General features: G+C 41.8%; 4 protein-coding genes across 5 annotated transcripts; 1 reads left to right on the top strand and 3 right to left on the bottom strand.

The window, feature by feature from the left end:
- Positions 1 to 98: 98 nt before the first annotated feature.
- LOC135673249 (uncharacterized) lies at positions 99 to 6837 on the bottom strand. Of its 2 annotated transcripts, none has more exons than XM_065182093.1 (11): positions 6697 to 6837; positions 4018 to 4173; positions 3818 to 3931; positions 3683 to 3742; positions 3392 to 3568; positions 3196 to 3309; positions 2596 to 2667; positions 1808 to 1891; positions 1614 to 1714; positions 1131 to 1215; positions 99 to 557 (listed from the first exon to the last, which is right to left on the bottom strand). In XM_065182093.1, exons 2-11 carry the CDS (start codon positions 4093 to 4095, stop codon positions 207 to 209), a joined length of 1236 nt encoding a protein of 411 aa, XP_065038165.1. In that variant the 5' UTR covers positions 4096 to 4173; positions 6697 to 6837; the 3' UTR covers positions 99 to 206. The 2 variants fall into 2 exon arrangements, with proteins under 2 accessions (XP_065038165.1, XP_065038172.1); XM_065182100.1 differs by having other exon boundaries at positions 3392 to 3562.
- On the bottom strand, positions 6440 to 7538 carry LOC135673269 (uncharacterized). The gene is made up of 2 exons (XM_065182123.1): positions 6697 to 7538; positions 6440 to 6576 (listed from the first exon to the last, which is right to left on the bottom strand). Exons 1-2 carry the CDS (start codon positions 7324 to 7326, stop codon positions 6490 to 6492), a joined length of 717 nt encoding a protein of 238 aa, XP_065038195.1. The 5' UTR covers positions 7327 to 7538; the 3' UTR covers positions 6440 to 6489.
- Positions 7539 to 11216: 3678 nt separating this feature from the next.
- Positions 11217 to 13801, top strand: LOC135673237 (DELLA protein DWARF8-like). The gene has a single exon (XM_065182069.1). It carries the CDS (start codon positions 11503 to 11505, stop codon positions 13432 to 13434), a length of 1932 nt encoding a protein of 643 aa, XP_065038141.1. The 5' UTR covers positions 11217 to 11502; the 3' UTR covers positions 13435 to 13801.
- Positions 13802 to 15374: 1573 nt separating this feature from the next.
- Positions 15375 to 25228, bottom strand: LOC103991814 (translocon at the outer membrane of chloroplasts 64). The gene is made up of 13 exons (XM_009411358.3): positions 24738 to 25228; positions 23541 to 23693; positions 23221 to 23345; positions 22918 to 23043; positions 21372 to 21554; positions 21113 to 21254; positions 19677 to 19842; positions 18443 to 18577; positions 18110 to 18310; positions 17684 to 17811; positions 17543 to 17594; positions 16055 to 16124; positions 15375 to 15794 (listed from the first exon to the last, which is right to left on the bottom strand). The coding sequence occupies exons 1-13, from the start codon at positions 24950 to 24952 to the stop codon at positions 15712 to 15714; spliced, it is 1779 nt and encodes a 592-aa protein (XP_009409633.2). The 5' UTR covers positions 24953 to 25228; the 3' UTR covers positions 15375 to 15711.
- Between the last annotated feature and the right edge of the window lie 1371 nt (positions 25229 to 26599).

Raw genomic sequence — 26599 nt, 5'->3', positions numbered from 1 at the left:
GTTCCAGATCAATATTATACTACTGGCACTACAGTTCTCGCAGCAGCATTAATCCATTGGTTAGTATACCAAGTGGGGAACATCAAACACAGCCATCATAGTACAAGTCAACTAAATAAAAACATAAATCACAATAAGATGTTTGAACAGGCTTCAAAACAATACCTAATCACTAAATCCCACTATTGCATCACTACAGGAATTCTTCAACTGCCGTTACCAATATCAGACGGCTTTGGTGTATCACCATCGATCCTCTCATGGACCTCGAGGACTTCATCCATTAACTCATCTTCAGCGGCTATATCCTCCACATCCTCTTCGTCGTCATTGCCTCCAGGTATCCTCCTTGTCTTGGGTCCATGCTCCAGCTTGTGTGTCTCCAGTTCCCTGTCCATTGTCTCCTGTAGATTCACCAAGTTGTCGGCTTTCCTGGCGTTCCTGGCGTTATGCCACCTCTCAAGCTGCTGCTCGACATTCGAAAGATATTGCTCCTCCATGAGCCTCTGGTACTCTGACAGCTCAGCCCTTCTTGTGGTCTTCCATTCAAGAAAAACCTGTAAAGTACGTGCATAAGTCTAAGCTTCTATCAGACATGGTAGTTATCATATAACTTGCTGACTCCAAACTTGACATTTGTAACACTGGATGAAGGTTTTTTCTAAAAATTAACCAACGGTCTTTCATGATTGTACAAAGGTTGCCGAGAAAGAACAGACTGCTCTTTGTTCTAAGAAATTCATATGCAGAGGCATGTGTGCTGGCATAAACAAACACAAAGATACAGATGCCTATGTGGACATCTATCTAGATTCCTTTCCCGTCTCCTGCAGGTTATAAGAGGGGGGAAAGAATATGGATATCGCAACTCATTATAGGAACCCATGATGATTAGTCATGAACCGTCAATGATGACCACAATTGATAAACCATAAATATTGGGCTTTGATTAACAAATATGTGGCTGGGCATGTTATACAAAAGGCAATTTCCTCTTCCAAACAAGTCGCACGTGAATGTCAAAGGTACCCTTAAGGTACCAGTTAGTAACATCATATTATAACATGTATCCTTATGCAGAAAGAAACACAAGCTGTCTTCAGAGGAAAAAAGTGGTAATTATATCATGCCTGTTCTCTTTGCTGCTCAACAAGTGCAGGATCATCTACCAGAGGCTTGGCTGGCATGTAGTATATTGGAGGTTCTGCCTTGGTCCTGATGAAAACAAGAACAAAGGTGGAGTAAAAATAATAAACCAAATTGGAGTAATATTAATAACATGCATAGAGGAGCTTCTAGTCTCGCTGAATGCTAGAGCTATGCATACATAAGAAACTTATCTGTCTGAATTAAATTGTCAATATGTAGACTTGGGCCAGAAAAAAAATAACCTGCATTATAAAAAGAAACGTTTCACTGAGGTCAAGTAAGTTACATATACACGGTCAAAAAGATAGCCAGAGGAGAAAAAGTGAATCAACTTGTAGATGTATAATATCAAAGCATAGAATGCAACAAAGAAAAAATTATATTAAGGATAAAGATACACAGAGGAGAAGGGGAAAAGGAAAATAGAAGAATATCTCTGGGCCAAACCTTTAAAGTATATATACCTTAAAAAATTTGAAAGCTTCTTATGATGCTCCGACCAGGACAGAAATAGCAACTCCAACTTCTTCTCTTGTGCCTTAGCAGCAACACGAGCTCTAAGAGTCTATTATTGTCATATAGCAATAAATAAACATTAGTAACTTCCAGATTCATGGCGCTATTAAGTTACATACTAATAGCATGCAAGGGGAATTACTAGGTCACGTTTCCGTTTCTCTGCAATTTGTTCCCGCTCTTGTTGCCGCAGTCTCTCACTTTCTTCTCGAACCTTCTCTTCTGCCTGCTTGCAAAAACCATTTAACATGAATTATATGAATGATAAGCAATGTACGAATTATAGAAAAGATGCCAGAAAAATTCAAGGAACAATTAGCAAGAAAGGATGAACATAATAGTTGCACATTCAAACACAAGAAAAATAATTCAAACGCATACAGTAATCATGCTTATATCCACAGTAAAAACACCAACAAACAAATATGCAGTTAGAATGATCTCAGGAACCACACATCGCTAACAACCACCAGGGCTCATAACAGGTAGACAGAGAAAAACTTCATCATGAGCACAACAGCTTCCTACAACATTGCCACTCCAAAATTTTTGTCATGCTAAAAAAAATGAAAACTTCTTCTGTTTCTCCATCAATCAGAAAGAAAAGACCTTTTTCTAATCAGAATGTGATGAGCTTCCCAAAGGTATAGTACTTTTAGAAGTTGCTGAACTCTAAGTTATTGAACAATTCTAGAAATTGCTAAGCCAATCTTTAAAAGATAATAAATCGGCATCATATCAGGGAACCAGTTTTACTCCAAATAATAAAGAACAATAACAACTTGAATAAAATGTGGTGTTGAAATTGAATCCCCTGATTCTAGAAGACTTCTACTACATGCTAGATAGAACTTGCTGTGAATAAAAGCAACCTATCTGACAAATGAAACAGATTGATTTCAGCACAAAATTAAAGACGAAAGTACTCACCCTTCTCAATGAGTCTGACCTACGCATGTATGCATCCGTCGATGATAATTTCTCATCCTCTTCACGAAATTTCTGAATTAAGCAAGAATAAGAAATTTATATCCAAGAAAGAAAATAAAGTTGCTCGAATTATATACCCAGCAACTCCATCATAAATAAAGCAGATACTACGACATCTCGTTAAACCCAATTTTACTGCCATTGACAAGAAGATCAGAAGCAATACAAAATGTGTTGAAAGGTCCATGAGGCAAAGTTTTACTGTGATTCTTTATCCAACGAGCCAATGCTAATCAAAATCTGTTGCATATAGATGATGTGGAGTACACAATGACACCATCTATTCATCCCAGCATGATCTCCTATCCACCATCATAGGAGTAAGGAGTGTCGCTGACTTACTAAATAAACTCTCAGCTGTTGTATGTTTAGGAGGACAATAACATATCATCAATTATCTAAAGAGTTAGCTATCGAGCAACAGAATGCTGCTATAATGTACAAAGAAAAGAACATAGCAAGCACAACATTTTTCCTTATTTCTTTATATATTTAGGACAGAGAAATAGAAATTTCATTGCATATATCTCATAGTATTACCTCCAATGTCCCCAATAGCTGGCCTAGCATTCTTTTATTCCTCTTCATCAAGCTAGCATCCTGAATTAATTTGGGCTCTCTTGGCGTCGGCTCTGGCAGTGACATGTCAATATCCTAGAAAATTTCCCAAAATGCAATCACTAAAATTAGCCCACACAACACTAACAACCAAAAGTACACCGAATTTGGAACTTACTGTCTTTCGCATTCTCAAATTCCCATCCCTTCTAAACCCACCGCCATTGCTCTGTGAATATGATGTCTTCTGCTCGTTCCTCTCCCCACTCGCAGCAGCACTCGCCTCTGCCAGAGGATCCTCCTCCTTGGCATCCTTCGCAGCACCCACATCCTCTTTGACCTCCCCATCCTCCAACTCCATCGAACAAAATTGCGAAACCAATAAGTACATGAATAAAAAAAACACCCTTTGTTTGCACAAAAAAGTGCTTGAAATTGGATAGAGAAGCAGTGCGCGGGGGAAGATTACTTTGACTACCGCTGAAGAGAGCCGTCTCTTGGGCGGTGGCTGGTCCTCGGATTCATCCGCCTGAAACCGAAAACACAGATTTAACCGATAGAAATCAACCAGAAGCAATCAATGGACCTCGACGGAGGGTCGTACCGGTCGAACTATTCCACGGTTTAGGGGTCCGGCGGCGGCGGCTGCGAGGCGGGCTCCCCTGGGAGCGAGGCCGCCACGGCGGATGCCTCTGGGATCTCGAAGCCGCTCGGTGATCTGCGGCCAAAGAGAAGTTAGGGTTTTAGACGAATCGAAGCGAGATGAGAGAAAGACAGAGGGAAGGGTCGGAAGGAGCGGAGAACCTCCCGCTGCTGGCGATGTAGTTCTTGGATCTCCTTGCGTAGATCCTCCGCCGTCTTCTCGACCGCGCCGCTCGCCATATTGGTTCAAGCCTCGAAGCTCCGCCTCGGTTGTTCTGTTGGCGTTTCAGTTTTTGTATACACGTGGTCGCAGGTGCCCTACTGGTAATAACGTAAATATCACAGAAGCAATGTAGCATAAGACCAAATTACTTTGGACCGTGCATTATAAATTAAATTAAATTAAATTAATAATATTTATGAGCGAATTTCTGAGAAAAAAATCCCTCTATTTATGTTTTTCCGGAGGAATACCCATATTCAGAAATCTTTCAAGGGCCCCCTTTTTTCTTTTTTACCTAATGCCTAAAACACTCCTATCCCTTTTATTTCCTTCCTTTTCTTTTGATGAATCCATATAATTATAGTGTTCTTACACTATGTTTATTTTTAAAATATCAAAAAATATTACATTATAGTATTTATATATTATATTATAGTATTTTCTATTTTCATTGAAAAATTATAATAATATAAAAACATCTGTAAACATAGTGTCTATATAATTTTTTTTTTAAATATTACATTACAATATTTTTTTATTACGTCATAATGTTTTAATATTATATATAATGTTTAAAAAATATTATAATTGGACCAGTTCATAATATGAACTAGTAGTCATAGACAAAAAGGAAAAAAAATGAAAAATATATATGTGGCTGACCATGGGTATTCCAGATATTAAGGGAAAAAGAATACTATTGGAAAACATTAAAAATGAGCGATGGTTCCAAAAATCCCTCGAAAAAGAAGAAAGAGCTTTCTTTGTTGATTCGTCTGAGATTTATTGCACACATAATTATTCTATTGTCTTTGTAAGAACACCCTTGGGATTAATATATGAATGGCTTTGTTAACTTGCTAAATGACTAGAATCTAGATTTGGTTTGATGAAGTGCATTTATTCCAATTTCTTCCTCGAAGCATATTTTGGATATATATTTGGTAAAAACATTACAATTATCTTATGATGAGACTAACTTTGGGTTCGACTAATTGAAGCTTGAATGGACAATGTATAGTTTCGTCCGTGTAAGTCTAAACAATATTTATATTATTATATAAAACGTTACCTTTATGAATATATTATTCTTTTTGCTAAACGGAAAGAAAAGTGAGGATTGTATTGTGGAAGATAAGTAATATTATTTAGCACTTGTTTAAAAATCAATTTGAGTCCATTTGTAAGCTAGCATTTTTTCTAAGCTTTGTAAGAGTATTGTGTCAGGGTAGGTGATGCTTTATATATTAGAATACTCATACAATAATAAAAAGATTAATTATATATTAACTTTTATAATTAATTATCTTTAGTATTTTAATTTTTATACTTTCAAAAATTACATTGATATCTTTATAATTATGAAATTAAAATATTAAAATCCGAATATTAAATAATAATAATAATTTTACAAGATTAAAAATAAAAAAATATTAGAATAACGAAATTAAATATTTTATTTTTATAAGTATAAGAATCTTCATGTAATTTTTAAAAGTATAAAGACCTAACTAATTACAAGAGATAATTTATAATTAACTCATAATAAAAATATAATCTTATTTATAAAAGATATTTATAGATAACAGCAAATCTGATTATCAAGATTCCAAACCAATTTGGATGTAAAATCTCGATAATAATAATAATAATAATAATAATAATAATGGATTGGGTATACCTACAAAACTTCGGATGGTTCAGAAGATTGTGTAGAATATTAGTTAGAGAGTCAGACCCAATGGAATCAGTATGACACTGGAATATGATACTCGATCGTCGAGATCCCTTATTACCTGCTAAAGAGACTCTTACTGTCCGTGTCAACCTGATTGAAATAGGCACAGAACCGGAAATGTCCTTCCGCGACTATTCTGTCGCAGATGATGAATTGGAGGATCACTTTTCTTCGCACTTTCGGTGCTTTATAGTTGCATGCGAAAAGCAGCACCAAGGACTGGCCTCAGAATCCACTAAAACAAAGTAACCACTCAACCCCCTCCTCCCTCCCCACTCTCCCCGTTCCACACCACGAGAAGCTTGTAATAAGACCCCCCCGGTCCCTTAATGGTGTTACCAGAAGCCCTAACCAGCCTAATCCAAACCAGCCATGCGATGATTGAATACTCCACATAAAACTTGAACAGGTGTAACATCATGACTCTTCATGCCCTTCTAAATCCGCAAGCAGCTACAAAGATAATACTAATGGGTTAACTGACAGAGCTGAGACCACCACTCGGGCCAAAACGGCCCAACAAAAAAAACCGACCCCCAAAAAAGAAAAGATAAACATGAAATATTACTAAATTGAGACCACCACGGCGCATGATAGATTAAAATATGGAAGCAATAAAAAAATAGAGAAAGAACTTTTTTTTAGCTTAAATTTATTTTTTCCTATTTCCAAATCAGAAATTTAATCCGTCGACTCCACATTGCTTGTAAGTGAGCGATTGCCTCCTGGGGCTGATCACGATCGCACAATCCACCGATACCTACTTGATTTAAATAAATAGTAACCTTAATTTCTGTAACATATTATTTAATTTTTATCTAAAGAAATTGGAATGTTGGGTAGGAATCGGGCAGAGAGAGCGGAGGGTGAAGGGCGTCACCTGAACCCTAGGGGTGGAGACGCCGAGGACGAGGATCTTCGCGGAGACGTCGCCCGTGAGGCGGAGGTCGACGCGGTCGTTGAGAAGGGCGTCGCGAACGAGGTCGAGGGCGTCGGACTGGAGCACGTTGAAGTGGTCGACGACGACGCGGGTCTGGACCAGGCGACGGCTGTGGGCCGGTTGCTCGAACCCCGGCACCGTCGCCACACCCAACGGCACCCCGCGGTACATCACGTCCAGCGCCGCCGCGTCGTAGCGGATCCCCACCTTGTTCGGGTTGTTCGCAATGAACATCAGGGTGATGTTGAGCGACAGGTACGCCGCGGCCGGCGGAGCCCCTCCCCCGACGGCCGGGGCGACCAGGAGGTACTGCACGGCCACCTGCTGGAGGTCGAACTGGGGCTTCTTGGGCTTGAGGACGAGGACGACGACGAGGGCGACGGCGACGGCGAGAAAGGCGAGGAAGATGAGGAGGAGGAACAGGCAGCAGCAGCAGCCCTTGAAGGAGGCGGCCGAGGAGGAGGAGGTAGAGATGGGCGGGCCCAAGTAATGGCGTCGCCGACGAGGGTCAGGCGGAGAGTTAGGCCGGTGGTGGTTGTCGCCGTTAGTGCGGTTGTTTGGGGTTGTCATCGCCGTCGAGATCCAACACCGTCTCTCCTCCCTCCCGATCTGTCTGTCCTCCTTCGAACCTCCATAATTGGTTTTGGCTTTATTATCTGTGGGAGAGAGAGTGTGTGTGTCCGTGTGTTAACTGTTTCAAAGTGGGGCTATTAAGCTATGTTGGCTTTTGTGCCTTCTTTTGGACCAATAATTGTGGTAATGAGGGTTACTTTTTGTTTCTGTGGGGCCACAAGGACCCTTGCCGTGTTGAAGATGGCCCCCACATATTTTACTTGCGTCTGGGGCCCCTCTGGGTTTAAATTACAAAGGTGCGGGGGAGATCGAATTATTTCTCTTGAGTTTCCAAACCTGCCCGCCCATCCCTCCTCAAGACTCGCTAAATCTCCCGCCAGTAGCTCCTCCTTTTCATACCCTTGCTGTTATCAATCGGGACGACGGTTGTCTCGCGTTCAATGTCGAACGATCGCTTCCGGAAATTCTGATGGGGAAATGTCCGCCGGAGTAGATGCTGGGCAGGCGGCCGCGACGGAGGTGACGGAGAGTGGGGAGGAGGAAGGCAGCCAGGAGGAGGGTACGGGGAAGCGGAAATCCAAGGTAAGAGATCTGTACTATCTTGCACATCGATCGTCTTTTTTGGTATAAGGCTTTGAAGTTTGGCTCTTTGTGGGTTTCTTTTGCTTCTTGCGGCCTCAAACTTCTGCTTCTTTTCCTTTCTTATCGGGGTTTGAATTCGAAGCTTCAATGTGATGGAGGGTACGGGGAAGCGGAAATCCAAGGTAAGAGCTCTGTACTATCTTGCGCATCGATCGTCTTTTTTGGTATAAGGTTTTGAAGTTTGGCCCTTTGTGGGTTTCTTTTGCTTCTTGCGGCCTCAAACTTCTGCTTCTTTTCCTTTCTTATCGGGGTTTGGATTCGAAGCTTCAATGTGATGGAGGGTACGGGGAAGCGGAAATCCAAGGTAAGAGCTCTGTACTATCTTGCGCATCGATCGTCTTTTTTGGTATAAGGTTTTGAAGTTCGGCCCTTTGTGGGTTTCTTTTGCTTCTTGCGGCCTCAAACTTCTGCTTCTTTTCCTTTCTTATCGGGGTTTGAATTCGAAGCTTCAATGTGATGGAGGGAAAGAAGGTCTTAAAATAAAAAATAAAAAGAGAAATTTATATATTAATAATCAAATAATATATAAGAATATCAACTTTTCTTTATTAGAAAATATTTAAAATAAATAAATAAAAGTAATATCTCTCTTGGGCTAACATAAATCCTACACTCCTCAGATGAAGCCTCTCATATCAATCATGCCTGCAGTTACGGCCTATCACAAACCCGAGCCTCATTCTAATCTTAAAACAAGTTAGAATCTAATTAGGACTCTTTTAACTAACCTTTTTTTTTTTTTTAGATTGGGCCGAATAAAGGCCCTGATGGTATCTCGTCTCGACGCATCTGCTTCGAGATTGACGCAAGGGGGTCAAAGTTGATCATCAAAAAAGCCAAGACCCAATATAAATTTAATAGAAAACTATTAATTATAAGTACAATTTTAAGTTAATGAGAAAAAAATGAAATCCGAATATTTTTGCGCATCGGTATATAATTTACATGTTATGGTCGTAAAAGCATAAGGTTTCGAGTCTGCTGTTGTTGGGACAATTAAGAGGCGGCGGTGCTTGATAGCTGTGCGTGGAAGCTTGGTGAGCGCAGGAGCCCGCCATGGATGCATGCATGTGCCGGTGCTCGCCCCCATGCTTTCTGGATCATTCCATGCGCACTGAACTTGGACCGCCTACCAACACTCCTACGTCGTCTTCTTCCGCCTCTTACCCTCCAGTTTTGTTTGGTGGTTTGAGTCGGGGGAGGACATGCCTTTTCATGGTATGGTATTGTTCTTTTCTTTGCCTCACCAATCATTAGTTTTGATAGTATTGATTCTGGTTTTAGGATCGATAATTTGAAATCCGAATTGAATCGATTTCATAATTCAGGTTTCGCACCGAAATTATCTTTTTTTATTATAAAATATTTCTCTAATTTGGAAGGAAGACATTTGTTACTTAGAATGACATTTGATTGTTGAGATTTTTTGTATTTTTTTGATCGATCTGAAACATAGTCTAAACCATTGATTCTGATTTGATTTGAAATCATCAAACAATTAATCCGATTTGATTCCGATGCTTTAGCTATTCAAATCGAACCGCGATCGGATCATACGTTTTGATTTGATTTATATCAAATCGTCGTTTTCTGTTATTTTCTGTCAAGTCTAAATAATGATCATCTCATAAACAAATTGATCTCCAATCAACGTAAATAATTATTTGTTGGCGGAAAAACACATGGAGAAGAAAGCAAGAAAAGAAAAGAACGAACGACGGACGGCGAAGGTGTCGAGAGACTAATGGGGACGCCACGGGCCCGCCGTCGCCGGCAACGTCGACCTCGTCCCGACGGCAGCGTCAGATATGGACGGCCATAACGCATGACAAATGCTTCCATCCGGCTTTTCTTAACCCTTTGGAACCGACCCACCCTCTTCTACCTTCCTTCTGGTCCTCCACCGATATGAACTCATCCCGGACCCACTCAAAATCCCTCTCTCCCGCCAATCACAGGCCAGGGAGATCGCCTTACTGCGGTTTCAAGCGTCACGAGTAACACATCAGTAACAACAGCAGAGAGATAGAGTAACAAAAAAAAAAAAATACTTTGGCGACATTTAATTGTATTGTTTTCTTTTTGAAGGGATAATAAACCCACCAAGAAATTTAACGTCGTAAAAACCCTTCCGCCTATGATGGACGCAAATTGATGATTACATGCTTCGATGTGAATTAGCATGTAATCCACACATCCACCGGAAGACACCAACGATGGAGTCATTACCACCTCGGAAGCTGCCAACGTGAAAGATAGGGGCCGTTACGGATGCCGTCACTGGGACCACCCGGAACAGCGACTTTAATCCGTTTCCGACGCATTCGCCGGAGCTTTGCCGAGTGGTCCCCTCACGACTTGCTACCGTATCGAACTGCGAGTGGATGTATGGTGCCCTGAGGGGCCCGCGTCCACGTGATGTGGGGTTGCTCTCGGATCCCCGCTCAACGTACCATGTGTCCTGGATGCCACAAGCCGAACGTGAGGCCCCACGGTCGGCCCCAATCCAACATCGGGTAGCCGAACGGGTATGTCGTGCACAGGCGGGAGAAGCGCGGCAGTCACCGTCACCGTCACCGTCCAAGAGTTCTCCGTCTTTCGGAAACCAAAGATTCAAGGACAGGTAACAGTGTCGTGATTCGTGGCAGCAACGGAAGGCGGTGGCGGTGGGACCTGGCTCCGATCAAAGATGCGCTTTAAGACTCGCGCTAGGGGCATCATATGTATCTGCACGAATCGTGAGGTACGGGTGGTGGGAGGCGTTGGCATCTTCGCCGCAGCGAGTCGGTGTTCTCAACGAAGACAAAGTTGCGGTGGCCATTCGATTCGCTCTTGTTCGCTTTCTCTTATCTAGTTTTCCAAAATAATAATAATAATAATAATAATATGCATAGTAATAATAATAGTAACATGGGTGGTGCTTTGTGGGGAGTCCAGCAGTTGAATCGAAGTGTTGTCGTTTAGCATTTGAATCTGGGCATGAATTATTTGGGTTTCGATTGAATTATTATCTACATACAATTATCCAAAAGAAAAAGTCTGAGATTGAAAGATTTTGTAGGAAGACCAGCGATGCTGAATTTGTGTCATCAGACATACCTAACATTGTTATCCATGAGAACTATTGTCAGATTTATTTATTTATTTATTTATTTATTTATTTTATTATGGTTTTGGGTTTGGTGGTTGGTTTATCTCAAATCGTAAAGTAGGCGAATGGTATCTACGGGGGTAGCCAAAGTTCCAGTGAAAAGGAAAGCAAAGGAATGACCGGAGAGATGCCACGGTTGCGCCCACCTTACCTTTTTCTTCTTCTTTTCTTCTCGAGCGTACCTCTCGATCTACGCATCCCCTAATTCCTCCTCCTCCATCTTCCTTCAGCTGGCTCCTGAAAATTTTCGCCTTCCACCAAAACATAAGAACAGAAAAGAGAGAGAGTGTGTGTGTTTGTGTGTGGAAAGGAAGCCTTTTTTTGGCTTCGGCAAATTAAGTAGCTGAGCCATCGTATGATAATAACAAGGTGGCGCAAAGATGAAACGAGAGCATCAAGAGACTGGGGCAGGAGGTGGTAGCGGTTACCATGTGGCGACGGCGGCGGACATGGCGGGCGCGAAGGGGAAGATGACGGCGGCGTCATCGATGGGGATGGAGGACGACGACTGCGGCGTAGACGAGCTGCTGGCGGCGCTCGGCTACAAGGTGCGGTCGTCGGACATGGCGGACGTCGCCCAGAAGCTGGAGCAGCTGGAGATGGCGATGGCCAGCACCGCCGCGGCCGCAAGCGACGATGCCTCGGTCCTCCCCCAGATTGCCTCCGACACCGTCCACTACGACCCCTCGCACTTGGCCGCCTGGCTCGACAGCATGCTCTCCGAGCTTAATGCGCCGCCTCCCCCGCTTCCCCCTCCACCGCCGGTCGCCGCCGCCGTCCACCACCACCACCATCAGAGGTTTGATGTCTCCACCGCCTCTGCCGTCTCTGAGCCACCTGCCATCACCACCGTTGCTCCACTGCGCCCATCGGACGCCTACGGCTTCAAACCCGTTCCTCCACCGGCTGCCGCCTCCGGTGGCCGCGTTGTCTATGGCTTAGATCCCCAATCTGAGATGATCGTGTCACCGAGAGATCAGAAACGGAAGAGGACTTGCTCTCCTTCCTCGTCATCTTCCTGGGGCGCAGAGGCTGGAAGAGCGAGGGGATCGAGGACGGAAGGGGCGTCGTCCGCGAAGCCGGCAGCAGCGCTTCCAGTGGTGGTTGTGGACACGCAGGAGACGGGGATCCGCCTGGTTCACGCCCTGATGGCGTGCGCCGAGGCGGTGCAGCAGGAGAACCTCAAGGCGGCGGACGCTCTGGTGAAGCATATCTCGGTGCTGGCCGCCTCTCAGGACGGCCCGATGCGGAAAGTGGCCGGGTATTTCGCTGAAGCCATCGCCCGTCGGATCTACCGTCGCCGTCCTCTCTCCCAGGTCGACCGCGCCCTCGATTCCCCTGCCTTGGAGGATCTCCTTCACCTACACTTCTACGAGAGCTGCCCGTACCTCAAGTTCGCCCACTTCACCGCGAACCAAGCCATTCTTGAGGCCTTCTCGGGCTGCCGTCGCGTGCACGTCATCGACTTCGGGATGAGGCAGGGGTTGCAGTGGCCAGCGCTGCTCCAAGCGCTCGCCCTCCGCCCGGGGGGGCCGCCGTCGCTCCGCCTCACTGGCATCGGCCCGCCGCAATCGGACCACTCGGACGCCCTGCAGCAGGTGGGCTGGAAGCTCGACATGCTCGCCAAGACCATCGGCGTGGACTTCCGCTACCGCGGCTTCGTGGCCTCCAGCCTTGCGGACCTCGAGTCTCGGATGCTGCTCGAACGGGAGGGTAGTGAAGGCGATCGTGATGATGAGGGGGAGGAAGAGGCGGTCGCGGTGAACTCGGTGATGGAGCTGCACCGGCTGCTGGCTCGGACGGGGGCGTTGGAGAAGGTGCTCAGGATGGTGCTGGCGGTGCGGCCGCGGATCGTGACGGTGGTGGAGGAGGAGGCGAACCACAACGGGGGCACGTTCCTGGATCGGTTCACGGAGGCGCTGCACTATTACTCGAGCATGTTCGACTCGCTGGAAGGCGGCGGGGGGCAGGCGGCGGAGGCGGGCGAGGAGGAGCAGCAGCAGAAGCACCGGGCGATGGCGGAGGCCTACCTGGGGCGGCAGATCTGCAACGTGGTGGCGTGCGAGGGGGCGGAACGGACAGAGCGGCACGAGACGCTGGGGCAGTGGCGGGTGCGGATGGCCCGCGCCGGGTTTGAGCCCGCCCACCTCGGCTCCAACGCATTCAAGCAGGCCAGCATGCTCCTCGCCCTTTACGCCGGCGGCGACGGATTTCGAGTGGAGGAGACGGACGGCTGCCTCACCCTCGGCTGGCACACCCGCCCCCTCATTGCCACCTCCGCCTGGCGAGTCTCCGCCGCCTCCGCCCACTGACCCGGATCGCTCTCTCCCTCCGAACCGTCTGCTGCTGCTCTTCCCTCGTGCCGGACCCACCGCCCGTGCGCGGGTCAGGTGGGTCCACGCGGTCCTCGCGGCAATTGACGGCCATGGATTGGTGGGCACGTTGACCCATCAAGGGTTTGCTCTCCCGCTTGCTTTACCCTTTTATTCCCTAGTTTTGTTCTCTCTTTCTAATAGAGTGTTAGTGAGTCTCACTGTGATGTAATAATCCCACTATCCAAGCCTCTATCGCATCAGTAACGCTACATCATCCTCCTCCTCCTGTCCATCTATCGAGTGAGGTGAATCGAAGAGGCAGTAATAATAATATTGCCACGATCTTTCTTACTTTCTAAGTCCAAATTCATTGAATCTTCTCCTAATAATGGAGTCGTCACGATGGCACTATCAAGCAGTGCGATCGGGAGATAAGGGTGAGATGGTGTCCCCTTGGCCCCATCATCGCTCTCTGCAGCAGATGGAGTGTCTCATCGGCCGCTCCCCGTCTTTCCCAAAACAAATATCAGCCACATCCCTCTCTCTCTCTCTCTCTCTCTCTCTCTCTCTCTCTCTCTCTCTCTCTCCCTAGACATCGAGGCACAGGGAACACCAAACACGGGTTCCAGAAGGGACGATCAACGTGCTATTATTCCTGCAGACAAATGCAAGTGGCCCGAGTACTACTAAGTCTACCGTGATGCCTTTGGAACTCGCGTAACGCATTCATGTGCGTGCGAAGGGAACCCAACAGATGGCTGATTCCCATGTCGGTACCGTGGCACTTTCAAAGTTTACACAGGTCAGAGATTGACGACGATTCCTATTGGTGGTTCAGCGTTTCTATTCTACGTGCGACTACTTCGATGCCGATCTCAACACGAGTAAGAAGGGAAAGGGGCCTTTTAGTCCTACCACTCGAAGGAATGGGGAGACCCGCGGCAACCCACTCGTGCAAGGAACAAATATCGATCGGCTCCCTTCGTCTTCCCTGGGACGGCAACAGGCTCTCGAGAAGCCAAGTCAAAGACAAGATCGCAAACGCCTTCTTCTTCCACCACCCCCCAAACGCTGCTGATTCACATGAACAGGAGAGGTGTTTCACCCAACTTCTCCCTCTCCTTTGGACCTGATCGCCCATGTCGCCGTCAACGACAGCGGCCCGGCATAGTTGCCGCGTACAGCCGCCTGGATCATGTCATCATCATCAGCCGAGCTCTTAACTATTGTTCCCACCTAAAAGAGCGGCGGTGATGAGAGGGCAATCATCTGATGGCAACCAGTGAACCACCACCTAGCCACTTTTTATCTTCTCAGTTCTTCTGCATTATCCATGGACCAGATAATGACGAAACCTACAGTCCCAACTTACGAAAAGATATCATCACAAAATCCCTGCATCAGCAGACTAATTGTTATCTTAGGCTTCCTTTGGATCACGCATGATCCATCGGGCCCCAAATTGCTAACCACTTGATGTTGAAGCCACCCAACATTTCAAACTAGCCCAGAAGAGCATATCAACATCTTTCTCCCTTCTCTCAAAAAAAAGAAAAGAGTACACTTGAATTTGCACTACTTGTTCTTTCATTAATTGAACTAATATTTCTATAATCGAATTTGCATGTCAAGTATCCCAACTCATTCCTAACTATTAGGATGTAACAAGCCTCAAATCATGGTTTGACAAGCAACCATGATTCAAACATTTGCTGTCATGCTCCACTAAAGAATTATTTTTGAAAAGATCAATTAACCTTCAGAACTCGGTCAAACACATGCTGATCATGCAGTTTTCTGAACCAATTGTCTACACAGTAAAACATGACCAGCTCTTAAAATAGAACTTTAAGTATTTCTAGAGAAAAAATGAAAGATCAACAAGACGGCCATCATGTAATTAAAGAAACGAAGAATCTAATTCAAGACATAGAAAATGTCTCAACCATGGCAAGTTTATTCAGCTATTGAATGAGACTATTGTACAAGTAAAAAGAAGAACGTAGAGAAACTCAGCAAGATGACAGAACTAACATTAAAGTAATGCTTCTCATTTGACATTAACCATAGGAGAAAACTGAGGCACCTTCACAAGCAACAGGATGGCAGACATCAGCATCCCAGTAATTTAATCAAGTGTTTGGTGTTCCCTGTGGCCTTGCTGATCTTTCGATTGGTGCTCTTGCAAGATGCATTGCTGGAACCTGAATGACCGCGCAAACCACCGACTCCCAGAAATTTCAGGAAACATGACTTCTGCAACTTGATTTGTATTTATTGAAATAGCTGCTTTAGCCTATTGCTGGCGAGGTTTGCTGTTTTGTTTGTCGGTTCCAGAACAAGGGCATACTTGAAATCTGAGAAAGATCAGACAAGGCAGTTAGCAATTGACGTTATATATTAACACTGTTAACTATGATTATATTAACATCTATACAATTCTTTACTGGTAATGGGAGAAGGCACAGTCCCTAGATGCTATTAAGATTTGTTGAAACAGAGATGATGCAATTCATATGAAAGGATAAGATATCTCAATCACGATGAGAAGCCCATGATTAAAGCACGTCAGCAATGTGTGAATAGTGTGTCGTGTCCATGTGAGTAAGAGAGAGACCTTCAATTGCCTCTTTGTAATAGCCCAACATCTCCCTTGCTGTACCTCTTCGCAGATATGCTTTAACATTCTGACAAAATCCATAGAAACAAGGTAAATACTCACTTGAGAGAATGAAAATAAAGAAAATGCAAAATGAAGATTTACTGATATCACTTGAGTGCATCTAAAGCATCCAACAAATTGAATGCATCACCAACTTTAAAGGATGGTTTTCCAGAACAATAAGCTGATTAAAACAGACGGACATACAATGCCTTTGAGGAAAGCATAATCACGTACTCTTGCCCTGGTTTCAAACCAAAAAATGGCAAGATAAAAAAGATTGGCAACCATAAAATTTCAACTGTGTACCTGCACTCTCCACCACCAATCGGACTATTTGCTAGGTTTTGACTACAACAATCAACAGGCACTTGCAGGCTAGAATCATGATCAATGAATGGAATACAGAATAGAAAACCTAGACTGGGAGAACGTGCATAGGTGTGCCTGTATAAGCATGTACACCCAGAAAATCATTGACATGCATAGAGAAAGACTAAACTTTGGTATGAGGCTCCGTCCAACGGAAAACAGTGAAGTCATAGTCTTAAATAGTACATAAGCTCAAGATGTAAACTGAATTTGAGACGCTATACTATTGTTTCCTAGGTTAACATTACCATCCAATGGGGAGAACAGTGATGTCATAATCTCATATATTATTTTCAAGGTTAACAGTATTACCATTTATAAGCTTGCATTGACCTGAAGAGATTTAGTTTTCAATTAATTCATGTTTACTCATTCAATTATATTACCTAGAACTCTTAAATTAAAGATAATGTAACAGAATTGCATTTAGCATTATTTTTGTAATCTAAACTACAGTGACTTTGTTATTTTTGCCTTATTTCTTTCTATTATTTACTCATGTCTTCTGAACCTTTCTTGTTCAAATCAAGGACATGCCTAAAACAAAAACCTTCTGACTATTAGCACCTGCATTGTATTCATACTTACCAACAATCAAAACTGGATCCAAATTAAAACTTTGACCATGTAAAAAGTAACCAGCATGCACAGAAACATGAACTAAGGTTCAGTTAGCAGCAATAGAAAGTATAATATAGAAAAGCAACAGAAACCCAGGCCACTAACCATGTTGAACCAGCCTTTTGAACTGGCATAAGGAAACAAAATTTAGTCAACTAGAAGGCTTCCAATTTCTTAAAAGGCCACTATGGTAGAATATCAGCAGAAAAATTTTCAGCAGACCAACATACTCTACATAAGATATATTACGAAACCAATGTTCTGTGCACAAAGCAAGTTACTAGTAGCGTCAACTACATACTAACGGATGCTACATAAGAAATAAAATAGGAGAACAAGATGCTCATTAAGGAACTAAAATAAAGTTCCTTAATAATCAAATAGAAGAAAATAATAAATGATCAAATAAAACATCACAGATTAGATTATTGTAATTTTACAACTACTGACCTTTTTGTCAAGGTTAATAGCAGAGCTGCAATCAGCTTCAGCTTGAAGGTAACTGTTCAGACAAAACGAACGTGTGATTAGAAAAAAAAAAACAAAGAAGTGATGAACATCTTAAAACAAGAGGCCAAAAACAAGAAATACCTTCCCAGTTCCAGATATGCAGCGGCCCTATTACTGTAGTATGTTGCATTTTTCCCATTTAGTTTGATTGCTTCTGTGTACAAACTTATAGCTTTTTGCCACTGTTTATCCTTGTAAGCAACATTACCCTGCAATTGAGGGGAAAAAAGAACTTAAACAGTATTCACAATAAGAAAAATGGTACTATGGTAGTAGCATCTAAACCAAGGTTGGAAATTCTTCTTGCAATTTTGACCAAATTATAAGTTAAAAAATCCATGTAAAATCTCACAAGAGATCATGACAAATGAAGCAGAACAGGGTCGGCATAAAACGTAAATTCAGAAAAACAGTACTATGTTACACGATAGATGTGATGTTACGACAGCTACATATCTACAAGACTACAAAGGAACACAACAGAACATAAAAAGATATGTAACTGACTTTTTCTTTAGCAATTTCTGCAGATTCTTCATTCGTAATGCTGCTTTTTGAGAAGTTGGACTTGGATGCTATGTCAGCTTGTTCTTGAAGAATGGCATACATCGTCTGAATAGTATCCAGCAAAAGGTGATCACCTCCATGCCTGGCAATAAAGGAAACTGAGACTGGACATTTTTCAAACAATCCTAAGGGTATTGTGACCTGTAGTGAGGAAATTAAAAAAACACACAACGACAGTGGTTAGCATGACAAAATAACTGCTGGATCAGTATCAGCTGAACATGTTGATGTCCACCAACGCATTTCATGAGTTTACATGGAAAAGCACTGTACCTGACAACAGCCTGACATGCTAGCAATAGCAGATAAACAAAATGTATGGTTTAGATAGTCCTCGGATGACAGCTCCTTTGCATTAAGCTTCGGAGGAAGTCCTAAGACAGTAGGAAGAACAAGTATTCCTTCGTCCTGTAAGAATCATCAGCTCAGTCAACTTGAACTAGTATAACATCCAGTTACAGTGATAAAACATGTTAGATGGCTCCTATTTATTCCATGGTATATGACAACTACAATTATCATCTGCAATACATTACCTCACAAGGTGTATATAGCATTTTCAACTATATATCATCATGTGATTATTAGAAATTAGGGGACTTGCTGTGTGTCAGCACGTGGATGTCCACGTGCATGTATGTAAGCCAAGTTCAACATTGGAATAAATTCAAATTTTAGTTCAATTATAGCAAGGATCAGCAATACAAACATCCCACAAAATAGTGAGATTAGTATGAATTTATTTCTGTAACTGCAAACTGGAAAACTGTTCAGTTCTCAGATAACATATATGAACCTGACACAACAGATACCAATTCCTAGCTTGCAGGCTAGGTAGGAATTTCTCTTTGTCTGTCTTCTAGTACTTTGCCTTTATGTATCCCTGCTGGCACCCAACTGCCTACATAATTGTTCTGTCAACCCTATTCCATCCTTGCAATCCATCACACAGTGCACTTGTTGCATAAATACTTGGTATCATGAAGTCTAGAATCCTTATGTTCCACCATCAAATTCCAACATTTCATTATACTACTTGCATTTTGATCATTTTCACAACCCACTACAACATCCTTCCACTTCCCAGTATGTTATGCTTAATCTGACAGAATGCGATTAGCTATATAAATTGGTGGTCAAGATGCAAGATCTGGCTCTCACTGGTAGGTGTAATTTCACCTTAATTAAAATTTGACAGTAGAGTTCTGAAGGATGTGTACAAACACCCACAAAAGCATATAGAAATGGTGCCGATCATAGAGCTTAAATATATGGTGCCTTCATTGCAGATCATAAGATTGAACATTAACTTGAAGATCAACTATTTAATGAAAGGTCCAAACAACTGCAACATGTCAACAAGAAGCCGAAGCACATTTTTGAGCCACAAGAACAAAATCTTGAATGGCAATCCCATCAATTTTCAATATGACTTATATAATCTATAAAACCATTCAGTGTTTTCAACAAATAAATATCAAAAAGAAAAAAAATTGTATAGGGCTACCTTTAGAAGAGCATTGAGGGCTAAGCGTGATTCTTCTCTTGCAGACTGACAGCAATCAAGTGCAAGACTATCATCTGCCAATCTATTAATTTGAGCTGATATAAATGGATCAAGGGCAGGCTTAGTGGAGCTGATCCACTCCTCATGATTATTTCTAAACTCATGGCTGTAAATACAACACAATGATAATTATGGTTCAGCAATCACATTAACAGGATTTTGAAAAGTCACAGTATGTATTGGTAAGCAATAACTATGAAATTGGATGTAAGCATATACTAAGCATCACTACGAACCAGAAAGTATTAAAATAAATTTCCAGATACACATTATCTGGCTAAATGCATGTATATGGAAAGCAAAAGATGGCCCACTAATTCAGTAAATCCCAGATGTTCCTGGAGAGAATTAATTTTCAATGATGAATTTTGTTGGCATACCAATCAACATGTAAGCAGCACAAGTTAACAATAGAAAAAAGGATGTGTCAGCATACCATGAGCCATGCCACATGCTGATACTGTCTCAACATAACATGGCATGACTAATAATTTTTATAACTCAAAGTCACAGTTCTAGAGACTGATGCCTTGAAATGTTAAAGAACTTTGACTATTAACTAGTATACTTCATCATCACAAACATATCGCTGGTGCCTTGGTCAGTAAGTAATTTGGTACAAACCAATCAAACGTCAATAATTAGAAAAACAATATATTGAATTATTGCAAATAAATATACAATTTTCTTTTGCAACTTACTGGATCCAACATAAGATGTTTGCTAAAATAAGGTCTAAAGTCAACCTTGAGCCAGTTAAACACAAGTCAATAGCAACAGTACCCCCTAAAGAGTTTCGTACGACACGCAATCTTAATATGGAAATTGCGTGCTCTTTTTATCTTGTAATCTTATATACTTCTCCTGAGCCTGAGGTCAGACATTGTCAATCATTTACTCCGTTTTCTTCTTTCTTTATATATTTTTTTAATTTGTGACATACCCGCTCTTAGAAAATGTATTTGAATAATTTGAACCAGGCCATCCAAAAAATATTTAAATAATTTGAATCAGGAATAATGATCGGTCTCATATTAGAAAATGTATTGCATCTCCCTTTTTTATTGCATAAATTTGCTAGACTGTTTCTTATTATTTTGCAAAGGATAAGTGGTGAAGGCAAAATTCAAACCTATGACCTTGCGATAAACTATCAAAGTTTTACCAGCTAGGTTAGCTAAAAGCTTCAATATTTTATTAGTTTCACTTTGTTATCATTTGATAAAAACCAACTCAATTATGTGGTGATCCAAACTTTTAAAAATAAATCCTACCACTACCAACTTAAGGAAAAATCCATAACAAAGTCATGAATATACATGTGTGGATAAAGAATATTGAAAGCTGGTTAACTATCAACAGAATTCCACACTTACTTGAATAGTGATTGCATAGCCTTTGCAAGTGACAACAGTGTACTCTTTGAGTCACCATTCTTTTTTCCATTTTGAAGTTGCTTCAAGCTAGGAAGTTTTGAAGATAAATAATCTCCAAGGTTTAGATGCTTTAGAAGTTTCTCTGTAGTCATAAATCAATGAAGTTACTGTTCAAGCAAAATCAATAACACAAAAAATGACAATAATGAAACAGGAAAGAATATCTTCATGGAGAAGAATCCAATACACAGACACGTACTTCCAAATAGCTTCTCTACAGAATTGATCAGCACCCGAGTCACCCTGCTTGTTGGTATCTTCAACAGTTCAAAACAGTCATCTGCAATAAATATATTTCTAGGCTGGCGCAGACCAGAATATGGAGCCTGGATTAATAAATAAGCTACACGACGCAAGACATTAGGGTCCTTCGAGAAGAAACCTGTGGATCAGAAACACAACAACCAAATTGTCAATAATTCGTAGGCCAGTATTCCTTTTTATGCTGCATCATACTAAGTAAAATTGGTAGCACACAAGTTCTAAAAACAGTTGGAATGAAGCGTAAGCAAGCTAGCATCCCAACGATCAACCAAAAATCAAGCATTATGAGATATCAAACCTAACATTTTTTATTACTAGTGCTTCAAAACCTTTACGCCTTGAGGTACCATCTGACAGGTGAACATTGACTTCACAAATTTTGATCTTTGCATAAGGAGAGGATATTTGGTACTTCGGTATAAGCAATGGTATTTTACTTCATTCTGTAAAGGCACAAACCTGAAGATATTTTTCTTCAGGTTTGTAAATATTTTACAAGGCACAAATGAGATTTGAGGACACGAGAGAAAATATTTTACTTCATTCTGTAAGAAATTATTTAAAGGCACAAACCTGAAGTCGCACACGCTAAACTCCAAAAATTATAACACAGAAGTAACTTTTTGGGGATAATTATTCAACAATTGCCCATTTCCTATCCCACTTCCAACTCTAGAATCATCACAGCTGATGGCATTTCAGAGGCATCTCTTCTCCACCACACATCTATGAACCTCCACAATGTCCCTTACCTCCATCAGATGGGAGGTCCAATGGTTGCAGTAAGTACTAATGTAGAGCATATCACATGCAGTTAATGCTTCATATACTGAGAAATTATTAATACTCCAAAGAGACTGTACTAACATCTGAAATTTAAATTGGACATGCTTAGAGCACAAATGCAACATAATACACATGTCAAACTAATTAACAGGACATAAAAGCAAGGAACAAACAAGATACATAAATTATGGACGACCTAACCTGAGATCTCTTTAGAATTGATCAAAATAAACACTATAGTTTGTATTCCAGTATATAAGATTTTCATAGGTTTGGTTGTTAATGTTACTTAGGAGAATCCCCACCTGATCTAAAACAAAAGCATGACCTGGCACAACATGAAATCAGGAAAAAAAAAAAAAGGATTAGATCTAATTTCTGTTCGCTCTTTTGCATTGGATAATACATTCAGTATGCAGTTTTTTGTTTATAAATATTTAGAAGTCTATAGAAACAAACCATGAAATCATATATAACACATCTCATCAGAATTTTGGCATAAATCTGATAACTACATCCTGACACATGCATCTGCACTTTCATCACAGGGTGACAACATGGACATAAAGTAACCTCCTTTTACTAGTAGTTAAAGTAGTCAGTCTCATTCATTGACATCAGAATACATATTGAAGACTACAGAAGTGTAAATGTCAAACTCCATTCAATCATGTGCTAGAAAAAACTTTACATACCAATTGTGTCAAGACTTGGGGAAACAGGAACAAAGCCCAAAGTAGACACAGCTGCATAAGAAGGCCGGAAAGCTAAGATGCCACAGTAAGCCCCAGGTATTCTCACTCCACCAATTGTATCAACGCCTGTGTATATATAAAAAAATACTGACCATGATGAAACCATGATAAACACAAGCAAATAACATGACTTAGTTTCCAGAAAAGTTGTGCAGAACATGGAAAGTTAGCCTAGAAACAGACTTTAAGAATGTTTCATCTCAAAGAGCTCATTGGCACGAGAATGGTACTGTGAGAACTCACCCAAGGAAAACTCTGCCAAACCACTAGCAACAGCTACAGATGATCCACTTGAACATCCTCCAGGCACTCGCTCAGGAACTGTAGGGTTTGTAGGCGTATCATAATGTTTGTTTTCGCCACTCATGCTGGCAAAAGTTTACATTGGTAAATAAACATTAAAGGGAACAAAATCAACGGAATATGAGTATTCACTTGGAACATTGTTTGCAAAATAATAATAAATAATTTAAATGGCTTCAAAGAAATTATTGGTTGATCAGCAGAATTATGTGAAACACATATAGAAGCAAAAAGGTCACAAGGTTATGTAGTATTCTTACCCATATGCCAACTCATCAATGATAGTTTTTCCAATACAAGTGGCACCACCATCTACAAGAGCCAAAATTATCGGTGCTGTTCTTGCTGCAGATTCATGAGTCCTAGCCCAGTCCAGGTTTCCAAACCCAGTGACATATCCCTCGATATCAAATCTGTTAATTAATGAAACAGTCAAGAATCTCACCAAGGCCATAATTGGAAACAAACTTGATTCTCGAGCATGAGCAACCACACTCGCAGAGAATAGCTTAAACTAGAAATACTGTCAAAGCTCAATTGAAACAGTTTAAGAGACCATAATATAGCACAATGGCAAGACACAACCTGTCTGCAATACTATCTTCATGACCTTGGAAAATGAATGAGCCGAAAATATTATCGTAAAAGTCGAAGCAAATTTCAATTGGAAACTCAGTGACAACTCAAAGAAACAATGTGGTTCTAGATGAAAAAATGTTCGGAACCATATATTACGAAAATTAAAGAAACAATGGTAAAATGGATACAAATAACCAAAATTTATTATACTTCTACTTGTAAAGATGGAAAACATTGTTAGCATATCATATAGCACAATGGCAAGAGACAATCTATCTACAATACTTTCTTCATGACCTCAGAAAATGAATGAGCTGAAATTTTTATCATATAAGCCCAAAGCAAAATTCACTTGGGAAACTCATTGATAAAATCAAGGAAGTAATGAGATTTCTAGATAAAAAGATTTCCACAACGATATATCACCAAAATTGAAGGAGCTGGGTAAAAGAGATACATATAGCCAAAATTCTTTATACATACACGTATAAACATGAAAAAAAAAAAAAATTGCTAGCAAATTATGTACAACCAAAAGTAGGACACCAGCTTTACCAGTATATATTGTTCATCATCTGCAAGAATTGGACTTTCCACAACTCTCAACAAGATCATCTACACCATTCCCATTATTTTGCCATTAATGACATCTTGTAACAATCGCTACACGATTTGATCGAATATAAAATTGATATCTCGTTATAATTTTACTATGACCAGACAGCTAAATATACAGCCTCAGCAAATCAGTCAACCGCATAAACCCTAAACGGCAGGCAAAGAAATCCCTCCATCCACAAACACAATATTCGAGATGAACAAAAGAAAGGCCGGAATGAAGAGAAGGGCCGGGAGATGCGGGGGACGAGAGCGCTCACATGTCGGCGACGGCGAAGGTGAGGCCACTCAAGGGGTGGGGGGCTTTCGGGGGCGCCGGCGGCGGTGGCGGTAGGAGCTGTAGGCGCTCAACGAAGGCGCCGAAATCCTCCTTCAAAGCCCGCTGCCGCATCCGCCGCGTCATGATGAATATGCTGGCGACGCCCAGCCCGAGAAGGACCCATAGGTTGGATGATGGCCCGTAAGGGGAAGGCATGGTTTTTTCTTCTTCTTTAATCTTCTTTTTCCGCTTCTTCTTCCTTGCGTCGGGGTTTGGGAGTGCAGAGGCGGCAGAAGGGGATGGGGAAGGATAACACCAGAACCGGGCTGCTCGCTTTCTTTTCGTTCCTTCACCTCCTTTTATCCATCCCCCTCTCTCTCTATCTCTCTCCCTCTCTCGATCGACCTAAATAACGAGGAATGTAGTGTTTTATACCCAAATTGGGTTATTGATTCTAGCCGGAGATTATTAAGACGCCAACGAGTGTGGTGGGCGAACGAGCCGTCTTGGGCACTAACACAGGCGAAGAGCAAAGAGTTGTGGCCTAACGAGGCGGCGCAGATGGGGTTCCCAACTCGGAGCTGCCTCTCGTACGCATTTGGGCCGCAATCGGAAGAGCCCTTCTTGATTCTTTAATGCGGATCACAAAGCAAGATGGACGGTCTCAGAACGAAAATACTGTAGCATTTGGGCCGCATCGAAAGAGCCCATCATGATTCTTTAATGGATCGGGCTCACGTAGATCAAGTTATTGTACGGATCACAAAGCAAGATGGACGGTCTCAGACTGAAAACACTGTAGAGTTGAAGATCCGAATCCGCTGGGAGGGACAGTTCTACTGTGCTTCCCGTCACGATCTCACGTGGTTGGCGCGTGCCGAGTTTGAGCTGAGGATTTCTTCATCCAAACCTACGACAGTCGTACGTTCATGGCGTTTACGAACTCAGATAGAACAACAACACCGGTAAAGATATATATATGCTGTAGCTTGTGAAGTTTAGAGGGGCGTTTGGGAAATGAAGATGGTGGAACCGTGCATGGCAAGGTGAGTGACGTAGAAGCCGAGTCCTGAAACTTCACACGCGTGTTACAGGAAGGTAATGATGCCTTTACAAAAGCTAATCTAAAGTTGGATACAGAAGATCTGATGCCCCATATATTGGTCAAACAAATCTTCTGTATCACGTAGGCGTCAATGTTTGTCCAAAAAAGAGTGAACTGGCGTTTCCTATTATACTCGTGCATCAGAAAAAGAAACTCTTTTTATACCTGCACTAATAACTTTACTCCCTTTCCTTGTCTGAGTTGCAAAGAGATTTGACCGATGAAGATAGCAAGTTTCATCGTAGTTCAGCTTAAGAATCCATAGATATTTGAAGCTGTATGGCAGTGACAGTACATGAAGAACAAAACTGAAGGACAAAGTCCCACCTTCACATCACGAGAAAAGGAGGAGAAGAAGATTAAGCATTTCAACAGCACGACAAGAAGATAGACTTAGGGTTTATATATGGCTTGGTCACAATATATAGTTCAGAATACTTGTAGCATGAGAAGAAATTGTGTTGCAGGTGTAGTAGGTTTCAAGTTGTAATTGAAACAATTTGATGAAGAACTGTGGCTGCTTTCTTCATGACTGGCTAATTCCTTCTGCACAGACAAGTAGCAAATCTTCACCTGCATTTCTCTGTCATGAGAATAATCCTTGTGAACCATTGAACTTGAAGTCCACGAAGGCAGTTTTCTATATTTTACTTGTATTTTGAGTTATTGTTGCTCACAATGCAGCATTCTATGTAAACATGCTTGGTTATTGCCAGTTCTGAAGTAAAAACATATGGATGAAGCTTGATTTGCTGCAC

Source organism: Musa acuminata, chromosome BXJ1-1, assembly GCF_036884655.1.
Source record: "Musa acuminata AAA Group cultivar baxijiao chromosome BXJ1-1, Cavendish_Baxijiao_AAA, whole genome shotgun sequence".
Taxonomy (NCBI): Eukaryota; Viridiplantae; Streptophyta; class Magnoliopsida; order Zingiberales; family Musaceae; genus Musa; species Musa acuminata.
This window is presented reverse-complemented; position numbering and strand designations above follow the sequence as displayed.